At 39.2% G+C, this 12950-nt stretch overlaps 1 protein-coding gene across 2 annotated transcripts in view; it reads left to right on the top strand.

Annotated features, from left to right (window-relative positions):
• LOC126382521 (neuropilin-1a-like) overlaps nucleotides 1–12950 on the top strand; it is a 98628-nt gene that overhangs the window by 61918 nt on the left and 23760 nt on the right. For both annotated transcript variants that reach the window (XM_050032428.1, XM_050032429.1), the window contains 4 exons: nucleotides 3001–3156; nucleotides 5109–5253; nucleotides 7841–8016; nucleotides 8170–8325. In XM_050032428.1, the coding sequence (XP_049888385.1) occupies nucleotides 3001–3156; nucleotides 5109–5253; nucleotides 7841–8016; nucleotides 8170–8325 (633 nt within the window). The remainder of the gene's footprint in view (nucleotides 1–3000; nucleotides 3157–5108; nucleotides 5254–7840; nucleotides 8017–8169; nucleotides 8326–12950) is intronic.

Here is a 12950-nt window from a genome sequence, read left to right on the forward strand (position 1 = left end):
AAATTAAATTGTAGATATCTCAAACTGGAATTACAGATATCCACAATTCAGTTGCAGATATCCGAAATAACAATTGTAGATATCCGCAACTACATTGGAGATATCTATAATGACAAACCCCATACACATGAATGGCAAAAGTAGTTTGAATCTTACTAGTCAAAACTGAATTACAGATATCTGTAATTGGAGTTTTGACTAGTCAAAATCTAATTACAGATATCTTGAATAAGAGTTTTGAGTAGGCAAAATTATGTTGCAGTTATCAGTAATGAATATCCAGTCTAGCGATTAAATGTTAAAACGGCTTGCCATAGTGTTTTGACCATATTTACAAGCCTGCTTGCCTGTTACTGTAGCTATCTGAGTTTGTTTGGGTTTATCCTGACACCCTGACCTATAAACTCATATTTTGGAAAATATGCTTGTCTGTTATCCTACTCAAAGTCAGATAAGGTAGTGATAACACTTCATCTGTTTGTCTGCACAGAGATCTAGGACATGTTAAGATTAGCACAAAGACTAGACGCAGGAAGAAACCGCCTGTCTCGCTCTGTCAAAAGTTTTCCCATAACACTAAATTGTCTTTTTAATAGTGCATTGATCTATTATTTAGTGAGTGAGACAGCCACTATTACATCCAAGAATCACAGGGGTTTTATTCAACCTGGCTGCTGAGATGCTGTCTGCTGTTGCTGAAATAACTGTTTTCCCTTTTATAAATGTGTTGCAGTCAAATACACAACATGTGACTTTGACAAGCCCATTTTACACAGTGACCACACTCAAGGGCCACTACAAAGTCCCTTCTTTATGTCACCTTTGCATTTTTACACAGAACCAAACAACGGCGGCATCATGCCACTCCGGTGATTCATTTTAGACAGTCTACTGGCATCACAGAGGCAAAAGAGGCATGACAGGCATGGCATGTAATGACATAACATATGTGTTAGCAGGGCTTTATCAACAATAACAATGATTTTAACAGTCACTGTTATATGGCGGCTGATCTCGTCCTCTGCTTGGAGGGTGAGGAGCTCCCGGACCTCATTGTTTTCCCAATTTGCGGACATTTTTGGCTGCTGTTCCTCTTCTTTGAGTTAGCTGCTAACTGCTATCGTCTACTTTTTTAAATCTCCCATGTAGATAACAAGCACAACACGTCATGTCAATTGTAATAATACATTTTATTTATAGAGCACTTTTCATGGTACTCAAAGACACAAAGGCTAAAGATTATCATAAAATAATACCTCTGATGTCGCCTTAAAGGCGTGACAACTCTGTCCCCCCATGCAGCAATTGTACCTTTCATACAGAACAGCAAGGCGACATAACGACGTGAAATTCTCGCTTTGAAGAGGCAGTGTAAAAGGGGGTAATAACTGGTAAGCAGTTTTCCTCCTGCCTGCAGGCTTTGTGCTAAGCTATAGGCTAACCTACACCTCTTTCAATGGGACACACCCAGATTAAAATGTTAAATCTTCCATTTTAGATCTTTGTAAAACTTGCATATTTCTCAAAATTCAATTAGGCTGACTCTTTTCATGTACTGCAGTATAATCTAAGGCTTGGGATAAGACAGTGAACAATGCAGTTGACATAAACTCACACTACTTCTGTCTTTTTCAAAGAAGTCCGGTTATTACGTCCTTATTTACTCTTACAATGTCTGCTGTTGGTCTGACACAACCCCTTAACCTAGAGGGTTACACACACACACACACTAGGTCACACACTAGTCATTAGCGATGCGGGTGGACAACCATAAAATTGATCCTAAGCTGGTTCCCACACACACGCACACACACACACAAACATCCTTCTGGATCAGCAGCCTGAGGCTCAAACCTCAGTATCCCTGACGCAACAGGCCGGAAATAAACACATGACCTAAATCAGATGTCACGCTTCATCTATTTCTTAGAAAGATTGTTTTGTTGATAACAAAATGTCAATAAGTGGCGCAGAGGGAATCACCTCAGAAATATGCATAAGAAGCATTCACGTCTCTCACTGTAAATTGTACATCAGAAAACACTTGTGGTGTTCACAATGGAAACTAAGTGAGAGGATCTCAGCTTTAAGTGGATGTTCGAAGAGAATATGATTAAGGAGAGTACTCATGACTTACAACACTTGTCAGCAGTTTAGTAGTGGATTATACTGACTGCATAATGTTCCTGTAAAGGTCTTCGTTTTGTGAAAGAGAGGCAGCCGTCTTAACAAATGATGCTGCCCATCTCTCCAGCGTCCTGCTCTGATTTTTCACTGTCTACTTATGGACGGATCACAGTATAATTAATGAGATCTGAGCCTCTCGTTTCCCATATGCTTCACGTGAAACATGGCGGAAGACAGTGTTGGCTGATGCTGTGGCTTTTTATGTAGAAGTCGGAGATAGGTAATACATTAAACCTACTTATTATTTTGTGTAACGTCAAAGAAAGAACTCCAGAAAATGTCTTTCTTCTTCTGTTTGGTGCAGTTACACACTCTGACACATAAGATCTGTCTAGATAAAATATATCCTTCTGCTTCAGCATATAGGGGTTAAATCAGGCTTTAAAAATTAAAAGTTTTGCCTGAAACTTTACTTTCTTAAGTGCTTTTTGACAGTGCTTGTTGTAAGAAGGGAAAACCTCTCATCAACCGTCTCAATCTGGAATTTCTGGGTATCTGTTACTTTTAGCTGTTCAACCATGTATCCATTACTTAGGCCAATATGTGTACGTTAACCATTAATCCAGTACTTTTAGCTATATTTTTCAACCATTTGTTCATTACTTGTAGCATGTTCTCCATATCCTGCTAACTGTTAAGCCTTCTCTGCTTGCTTGCTAACTACTTTTCAAGCACTTTCATTTGTAATATGTTGTGCTCAGGTGTTACAGCTGACTATGTGGTTAGATTACCGGGATACCCCCTGAGGAACCTTGCCTTTAATCCTATCTGAATTCCTCTGTTGACCTGTCCTTGTATTTACTGTGTTTCCAGGTGGACTTGGGATTCCTCCGATTCGTCACAGCCATCGGGACGCAGGGAGCGATCTCAAAAGAGACCAAGAAGCACTACTATGTTCGCTCCTATAAGGTTGACCTGAGCTCCAACGGGGAGGACTGGGTCACCATGAAGGAGGGCTCAAAGCAGAAGGTAATGCTGACTCATTCACACTTGTAACAACCTTTATGTATCTAATATTGATGAGTAATGAAAAACTCTGCATTCTAATCAATGAGGAGAGAAGTGTGGATGCCTGAATCAATGTTTTCCAAAGCTGTCAGCTTTTGGCAGCATCCCTAATGTGATCCTTGACTGAAGTGAGTGTGCTGAAAGTGTCATTAAAATCAGAATGCAGTTCTTTGGAGGAGGTTGTCTCAGAGACACTGGTGCGGAGATAAATTGTTAGCTTACAGAGTTTCGTATTAAGTCAGTACATTTGCTAGCATCAAACAAATCATGTCAAAGTCTTAACTGCTGTTAAATCGAGCCTGAAAAGTCATCCAGGTTGTTAAATTTGCCTTCAGTGCCTTACGTTCAACAGCACAGTTTCAATATACTGTTTGTTTGTTTGTTATTAAGATCCCTTTAGCTTTTGCATTGCAGCAGCTTTTCTTCCTGGGGTCTACACAGTGACAATACAAAACATACATTCACACTACACAACACAATACACTAAATAACACATCATAATGCACACCCACTGTAAATGAAACACTATCAGACAAAACCAAAGCTTGAATTATTTCTTTGATAGTTTGTTGTGTCAGATATTTTTGCACATCTCTTAATTACAGATAAAGTGTTTCCAATTGTAGTTACCATGTATTTGTTTGTCCCACGATAGTTTAATGTCAATGATAACTCCCAAAAGTTTGGCTGCTTCTCTCTGCTTTATTAACATTATTATTATATTATTATTTATTATTTACACTCAAGTTAGATCAAGTTAGAGTATAGTTTGTACCAGTAACAACACTAGTTGTTTTAGACACATTCAAAATAAGTTGAATCTACAATCAACGTCAACTCTCAATCTAGATTTGTATTTAAATCACTAGTTGGTGTCTCTGCTAAATATTTTGTGGAGTCGTCAGCATACATCAAGATACTTGCTTTCTGTAATACCAAAGGAAGACCATTAGTTAATACGGTGTACAAGAGCAGCCAAAGACAACTTCCTTAAGGGACTTCAGGTTTTACATTTTTGAACATTTGAATAACTTCCATTAAAGTAACTTTTTATCCATAATAATGCAGACTGAGAAAACCCATAACACTTAGGTTTTCATGATCAATGATGTCAAATGCAGCAGAAAAATCAAGCAAAACTACTCCGGTATTTTTTTTATTTTTTTTTATCAAGCAACATACTGATTTTGTTTTCTTAGAGCACAACAGACATGATCGCAAATTATTTAAAATAAAAGTTTAAGTCAAGTGTCTTTGATCATGAGTCAGGGTCAAACCAGACTCTGCTTAAATCATAACATACCAGGAGTTTATTTACGGTCCGCTGATTATTACACATTATGTAGCTATTTGTGCAGTACTTCCGGCAATTAAGATAACTGCATAGATTTGGGCCAGAGATAGTAATAGCAGTTGTGGTAACTGCTGTAGTAACAGTGGCACTAGTAATAGAAGAAGCAGTGGTAGCACAGTTGTACTGAGTCGTACTGGTGGTGATAATGCTTGTATTGCAGTAGTAATAGCATTTGCTTTAGTAAAAATAGATGTAGTAAGAGTAATAAGAGTAGTTGCAGTCGTAATTAAAGCAGCAGTACTACAGTAGAAGTAGTTGTGGCTATGCTGGTAAAGCAGCAGTAGTAACAACAATAGTAACTGTGTAATAGTAGTATTGGTAGTTGCAATCTTGGTGCAGAAGGACTAGTAATAGTAGTGGCAGTGTAAGGCAGTGATAGTAATAGCAGTAGAGGCAGTAGAGGCAGTAGTAATAGAAGTAGTAGTTATAGTGGTTGACAACAGTACTGACTTCAGTGGCAGAAACAGCAGCATCAGTGATAATATCAGTATTAGCAGCGGTAGTGTTACTAAAAGCGTACTAATTTGTAATGTTTCTGTCTGTGTCCTCTTATCTTCAGATTTTCCAGGGAAACCACAACCCAACAGACGAGGCTCGCTCCTTCCTCCCCAAACAGACTCTGGCTCGCTACATCCGCATCCGCCCCATGTCCTGGGAGCAAGGCATCTGCATGCGCTTTGAGATTTACGGCTGCAGAACGTCAGGTAATGTTAAAAAACTGACGCATACTGTACATGATATGAGGTTACGCTCCCAGCTTGAACTCTAAATGCACTGATTTATATTTTTCAATAACTCTGGCACATCCTGTTAGCGCTGGAATCATAATTCATTCATACATCTCATGCGTTTTCTTTCTTAATTAACTTTCTGTGTCCCTACATGGATCATTAAAGATTAATGTCATCTAAATCTTTTCCAATCTAACACACACACACACACACACACACACACACACACACACACACATGCAGTGCGGGCAAGTGATCACACCTTCATTTGATTTCTCTTTCACCTCCATTTTCTGATACATTACTAAGCATGTAAACACCACAGAGGGGCACGGCTCACTTTTCTTTATGATTATCATACAAAACACGCAATACATGTACTCACTCTGTGGAAAATTCACTTGCTGGCTTAGTTTTTGATGAACCAAAAACCAATAATCAAGACTAAATTTAACTTTTTATTTCATTATTTAATGTAACATCCAATTTTAAGCAATCAATGAAGTGCAAAGAACTAATTTTCACTTTTTCTTAAACCTGAATATTAATTTTCTTAACAATCAGTGAACTTCTGCAAACACAAAGTGACTTTGTCAAACTTCTGATTTACTTTCACAAATGCAAAATCAACTTTCTGGAACATTCTATCTCATTTGACAAAGAGAAACCATCTTTTACAGCTATTACATGCACTCTCCTACACCTGGGATGCATCTTCACAAACACCAAATGTATCTGTATGAAGGGAATAGATTAGGTAATGCGAACACCTCAAGTGAAAAGGAAATGAGTGACAGTCAAGAACATTTCTTGACATATTTTACCTGTTCTTTTCAGGCCGTACACTCTCCCGCTAATAGCATTTTCTCACTTTTTCACACCGTGAATCAAACTAACATCTTTTTGGCTGCCGGATGAAAACCTCCTGCTGCTCTCTGTTGATTTAAAATAATCACCGCTTCCAAGGCGAGCGCAAACTCCCACAGAAGGACACCGTTATTCATTACAGAGGAGCAGAGGAAAATCATGCCGCCTCATTACTCATCCTCTAACATTATATAAACCTCAGTCCTTGATGTACTACAAGCAACTCTCAGTAGGAGAGCTCCATAACGTAGATATTAGGCTCTTACTCATAGGAGAACAGGCTGCAGAGTGCTAGACAGGTGATTCAGGAGATATAATGACACAACTGGGAAAGTGTGCGTGTGGTGTGAAAGTACTGAACGTGATTTAGAAGTATCACTCACTCCCAGACCCATAACCCTAAACTTCATCCTCATTTTGACCTAAATTTAATCCAATATCTGTATTTAATCCTAAATCAAACTCCTCATCTAAATTATGTGATTTAAGGAAGTAATAAAATACAGGAAGGACAAAGCTCCCCTTTGCCCATTTAATCCATTTTTCTATACCTGCAGGACATTCGGTACTCATAAGCACAGAAACACAAGAACACACACACAGACAGTACTGTGGGGGGTTTCCATAAAGAACACTGAGAAACTGTAAATTCACAGTGTGGAGAAATTTACATCCTCAGGAGCTGTTGTTAAACCCCAGATATAACTCTGGAAGCATTTGTCAAATACAAATATCACACTGAGACCCCGACCGCTGGAGTCCGGATATTAGATCTAGCTTGTTGTAGATAATAGATTTAACGTGGCTCACAGTGACCGGACCATTGTGTCCACATATTTTAGAGTTTAATTAAGTTTTCTCATTCAGTAGAAAACGAAAAGCACAGTGTAAGTCTCTCAAATATCCAGTAACTTACCCAGTGTATGTCCTAACAACACACTGGCGTGGTTGTTCAACAGATTGGCTTTTCGCGTCAAGGTCACATGTAGCAACCCCGTCAATGGGCAAGTCTGTCAGTGTTGAGTGCCCATAAGACAAGACTTGTAACTTGCAATATTTCCGAAAAATCTGCGATATAAGCTAAAATAATAGATCTGTTTTAGATTTGTAAAGTCCGTCCTTGTGATTTTGTATACCACTGTGTAGTGTTGGCATTTGATTAGCTTTCAAACTGATGGATCTTTTACTCTAACTGGACTTCCTGGATTGTGTTTCATCATGTCACCGGTACCTGTAGCAACATAGCAACACCTCTGTGTATGCAGACACCTTGTGTAGTATAAATATATACCATCATTTCGTATGAAATATGCACGTCCGAGTATAGAGGAGTCACGCCAGTGCTCGTAGTAACAGTAGAGCTACAAGGAAAACCACAAGTTGTCAACCCTAAAGTCATTCGCTCAAATGAATTTAATGTGAAATAGGTCCTCATACATGCATATACACACAAAAAGCTCCATCATCCCATGTCCAATTCAAACAGACCCCTCCCAGAGATGATAAATGAGTCTCTCCTGTGTTTTTACATTTAAGTTTAAACACTGCAGCAGCGCCCAGAGGGCATCAGCTCAAACTGCTGACTAAAGCAGTGACAAGATAAGGATGACAGTAGCCTTTCTTATCATACTGTATGCCTCTCAAAAGTTTCTTATCCACCACTCTTTCCCTCTCTCTCTCTCTCTCTGTACAGACTACCCCTGTTCAGGGATGCTGGGGATGGTGTCAGGTCAGATTTCAGATGCTCAGATCAGCGCCTCGTCATTCGCCGACCGGGGCTGGGTGGCTGAGAACGCCCGTCTATTGACAGGGAGATCGGGCTGGACCGGGCAGCAAACCAAGCAGCCCTTCAGAAACGAGTGGCTGCAGGTGGGTTTAACATTTAACTTTGAAAGTTTAATGGAATCAGCCAGTCAGTGAGTCAGATTGTCTGTAAGTCTTTGTCAGTTTAGTCTGCTAGTTGTTTCATTTGTTGGTAGAGTCAAACCAACCATTTTTTCCTTTCCTCGTCCTCCCTGGCAGGTGGATCTGGGCCAGGACAAGATGGTGAGCGGCGTGGTGATCCAGGGAGGGAAACACCGCGACAGGAATGTTTTTATGAAGAAGTTCAGGGTGGGGCACAGCCTGGACGGAGAGGAGTGGACCATTGTTAAGGAGGACAACACCACCAAGCCTAAGGTTGGTCAACATGTGCATGTACAGTATAATGTGCATTCTGCTGTTATTACTGATAATTCCTTACATAGTACTGCTAAAACTGCAATGTCAGTTTTATATTCTCATCCCTAGGAGTGAATTTTGAAGATGTCACGCCCCCCGTTTTGGAGAAGCAGTCAGGAGTGCCGCCGTGACAGCTTAGCATTGTATTGCTGTGGAGGGCGGCAGCAGCAAAACAGATTTTAGCCACCTAAAAGGAGTCCCACCGATATAAATCAATAACAGTTTACATGTGTGCTATATTTAGAATACTTTCACGGCTTTGCCTTGACACAGACAGCCTTTCTGACGGAGAAGCTGTTAACAGTACCCCTTTTATGTTCTCGTCGAAGCCACCAGACTTTGGTTTGCCACTGCCTCAATCAGTTAGTTAGTTTGTGTTATTGGGTAACTTTCTTGAATCCGAACTAACCTTTTTCATCCCTTTAAAGAGATCGCCATAACAGCTTTAGTTTCCTGTTGGAAAACACTCTCTGCAACAAGTTAAAGCTGTGAAAGTATTCTTAATATAGCATACAACTTAACTGATGTATATATTTTTTAGGTGGCTAAAATACTTTTTGTTGCTGCTCCTTTTACCATCATACATTGCTTAGCCTTCGCATCAGTACTCCAGTCTGCTTCTCCAAACTGTAGATAATTCACTGACTTTGGATAAGTACCAAATACAACTCCACTTGAAAAGGTGTAGATGCATTTACAAGCTAATAAAGGACGCAACTAAAAAGCTTTTATGATGTGAAAGGTCCCATATGAACTCCACCACTGGAATGGTTCCACTTTTTCATCCACATTTGGCTCCTGCTCCCATTCTCTCTTTCTGTCTCCATCTTACCGTATCGGTGCTCTCTGTCTCATTCAGTGGTGACGAGCACAGATTAACAGAAACTAAATTACACAGGAGACAGATAAAAGTCTGTTGACATGAAATAAACCTCCTCTTACTGTAATCTGTAATTCCTGGAAGCCATCAGACAGACGCTCGACTGGCCGCAACGCCGCTCCTGCAATGAAATGTTTAGCACCAAAATTATAGACTGCTATTCATATGAACTCAAAGTGCTGTTTGTCGGATGCTTTTGTCTGACACACTCAAAATCTTGGCATAAGGAAAGCTTTTAAAAGGAAGCTGTTGTAGGACTAAATGACATCACATGTAGGGCTCCATAAAGGAATACATACTGGAAAAAGAAAAGTAAAGGTTTATAAGAGTGTGGGGGAAATATCACAGAAGGATTTGTGCTGTCCCTTCACAGCATTTCAACTCCCATACTGGAAGTTAAGCTTGTTGATAGGTGTGGGTGTTAAAAGAACATTATTAGTTATTAAGTTCATACTATCATTAAGTTTACACCATAAAGATTCCATTATCCAATATCTTTCTTCATGCAATTTTTTGCCTCAATAACATCCCCAAAATACTGAACTACCACTATGTAAAAACACGTCTGCAGTCTGAATAAACTGAATTAGTTGGATTCACTCACTGAAATCTGCCCAGCAGCCATAATCTAGATGAGACAGGAGGAGCTGATAAAAACATTAATATGTGTAATTGATATGCCACCAATAATTACCCTGTGTTCATGACATTTATGCTTTACGAGCCCTGGGTTTCCCCTCTCAGGCATGTGTTGCAGCAGCACAAAGATGGAAAAAAAAAGTACAAATAAACAGTAAAACTAAAAGAAAGAGAAGAGGTATATACAACAAGTGTAAGAATAGAAGTAAAAATAGAAACCATACAAGAGCAATTAAAGAAAAAGTTACAATAAGGCACTAAATCACAGTGGTTTTTATGCATCTCTGTTAGTGACATCTATGGCATGGAGGCGTTATGTTTCCGTGTTATCCGTACGTTCATCTGAACTTGATATCTCAAGAACACATTGAGGGAATTCCTTCAAATCTGGCACAAACTTTCACTCAGACTCAAGGATGAACTGATTAGAATTTGGTGGTCATAGGTGGAAGGTCAAGTTCATTGTAACCCCAACTGTCTCGTTCTTGTGATCAAGATATCTCAAGAACACACTGAGGATATGTCTTCAAATTTAGCAAAAACATCCACTTGGACTCAACAATGAACTGATTAGAATTTGGTGTTCAAAGGTCAAGGTCACTGTGACCTTGCATTAGTCTCATTCTCTTGAAAGCCATATCTCAAGAAGTCCTTGAGAAGGTTCCCTCAAATTTGGCGCAAATGTCCACTTGGACTCAAAGATGAAGTGATTAGAATTTGGCGTCAAAGGTCAATGTGACCTCACAAAACATGTTTTTGGCCCAAAGTCAAGAATTTGTACACTAAGTATGGCAAAATTTCAAGTAAATGTGATTTGATGTAAATTACATTTTATATCCAAAAGGTCAAAGGTCAGCTTCATTGTGACATCATTATGTTCTTCAAAACGACTTCTGGCCATTGCTCAATGTCATAAAATGTGGTCAGATACTGAATTTGTGACACTTACCTTGGGTGCCCACCTTGACACTGTGCTGATTGTGTAGGCCCTCTGTGCTGCCGAGGGGAAGATGTGTGTGAAGCATTCATGTTTTCACAGACATGGATGTAACTTGACTTGACAGCTTCACATACAACTGCCATGCGGGAATTCTAGTTGTAGTAAAGACAGAAATATACAGTCTTATTAACCCATCAAGTATCAGGTCTCTATACGAAAATAAATAAATAAACATGATTTTCAATAGGGTTTGTTCTTTTAGCTTCAGAACGATTCATCTGAAACAATTTTGACTTTCCTTCATATCCAAAAATGAACATGCATCTTACAGCTGTTCAGCCTGTTCAGAATAAACAAAAGAAGACTTGTGTGGTTAAGATGAGTAGTAGGCTAGTGGAAAACACATGCAAAAGAAAACTACGTACAGAAACATCACCAGAAAATGTAAACAAGACAATGCAGCTCTGCTCTGTTTGATTGACAGGTGGTGTCTGAGGATAACAATGGCTGTTTCGTACAAGATCAAAAATCTGAATACCACAAATCACCACTGGAAAGACATGGGAAAAATGGGAACTGATTTCTTATTTATTTGCGTCTGCTCTGAAAATATTAGACCCACCAGTCTCAATCTGGGTCTCTAACCTCTTCTTGGCGATTTAAGCGACTTTGATTCTGATCCTGAGGAGGAAATTCGTGTCATTGCTTTCGAGACCCCGCTTCCTCTCCTCAGCTGGCCCCGTTGGTGCGACATCCTCCTCTATGTGTTCCAGATGGCAGGGCGGAGGACGAGGTTGGCCGTCAGTCTCCTGCTGATTTACTGCAGACGGGGATCTAGATGCTCTCTGCTCTGTTTCCTCTGTCTTTTTATAAAACCTCTTCAAAAGACGAGGCAGGAAGGCTCAGTGAGGCCCTGGCTGGTACATGCATTTACACATGCCTTGGCTCACACATAGACGTACTGTACATACTATGCTCATGCATAAATATGAGTGCATATACACAGTAGGAGACTGACCTGTAGGTCATCCTGACCTAAGATAAACACCAATCCTAGAAAGATCATAGAAAAGAGACACTTTGATAGTGTGTGGAGGAAAACATTGATGATCTGTGACCAGTATTGTAATTGTCCTGTAGTTTAGTTAATCTCAAATTATAATTGTTGTTCTATTATTTCTTAAAATTAATCAATTTATGAGTGTTGTGCTGGCAGACTGTCATCCCACACAGTTACCAAATGAAGCTGCAATGCATGGATGAATGCATTGAAAACACATTATTTTACAGGACTATAATTTCCCAATGAAATTATAGGATGTTTCCTGGAAAGAACTCTGTAACATGGCAATCATTTTAATAATTTTCCTGAAACCCAAGTCACTATAAATTCATTATTCATTTATTCTAGAGTTGTGAAGTCGCAGGAGTTATTTCGGGCACTCCTGGCTCCAGGAATAATAGTCCTATTCATTTTTTTCCCATAGAGAACATTACATAACTCTTCTATAGCTTGGCTCAGCATGAAACTCTCCTGGTTAAATCATCATCAAAATGTTAAGACCTGCATTAGAAAATATCTCAGTCTATGATTTTGGTTGTTTGTGAAGTTATACCGTCATATTCCAAAGTCACTGTTTGATAGACACACATAAGCACAATACTTAAACTGATATTACAGAATTATTTCTTTCACACAAACTGCCAAAATACTAGATTTTACTGTCAACATTAGTACACAGTAATCACTATTTATTTGTCACAGACAATAATGCTCATTAATTAACAGAAATAAAGAAAAATTGTACGTCAGCTAAAGTTAGCATGAAAGGCTAATTTCTAACTGTTGTCCCTAGCCAGATGTTAAAAAGCTTATCCCTAAAAATAGAATATTACAACACTAGTCCATACCCATTGGTAGCTTTGTCACCTTCTACCTATGCCAATCCTCAATGCCTATGTATAGTTTCACATAGACTGACCATGTCAGTGAGTAGAAAAACGTGGGACAGACAGAATGACTGACTGACAGAATGACACTCTGACAGTTTCTGCGATTATGTACAGCATACCATACCATGACTTTGTCATACTAAAAATTAAAAAAATAATTCGGCCACAGGT

Source organism: Epinephelus moara, chromosome 21 (assembly GCF_006386435.1).
Source record: "Epinephelus moara isolate mb chromosome 21, YSFRI_EMoa_1.0, whole genome shotgun sequence".
Taxonomy (NCBI): Eukaryota; Metazoa; Chordata; class Actinopteri; order Perciformes; family Serranidae; genus Epinephelus; species Epinephelus moara.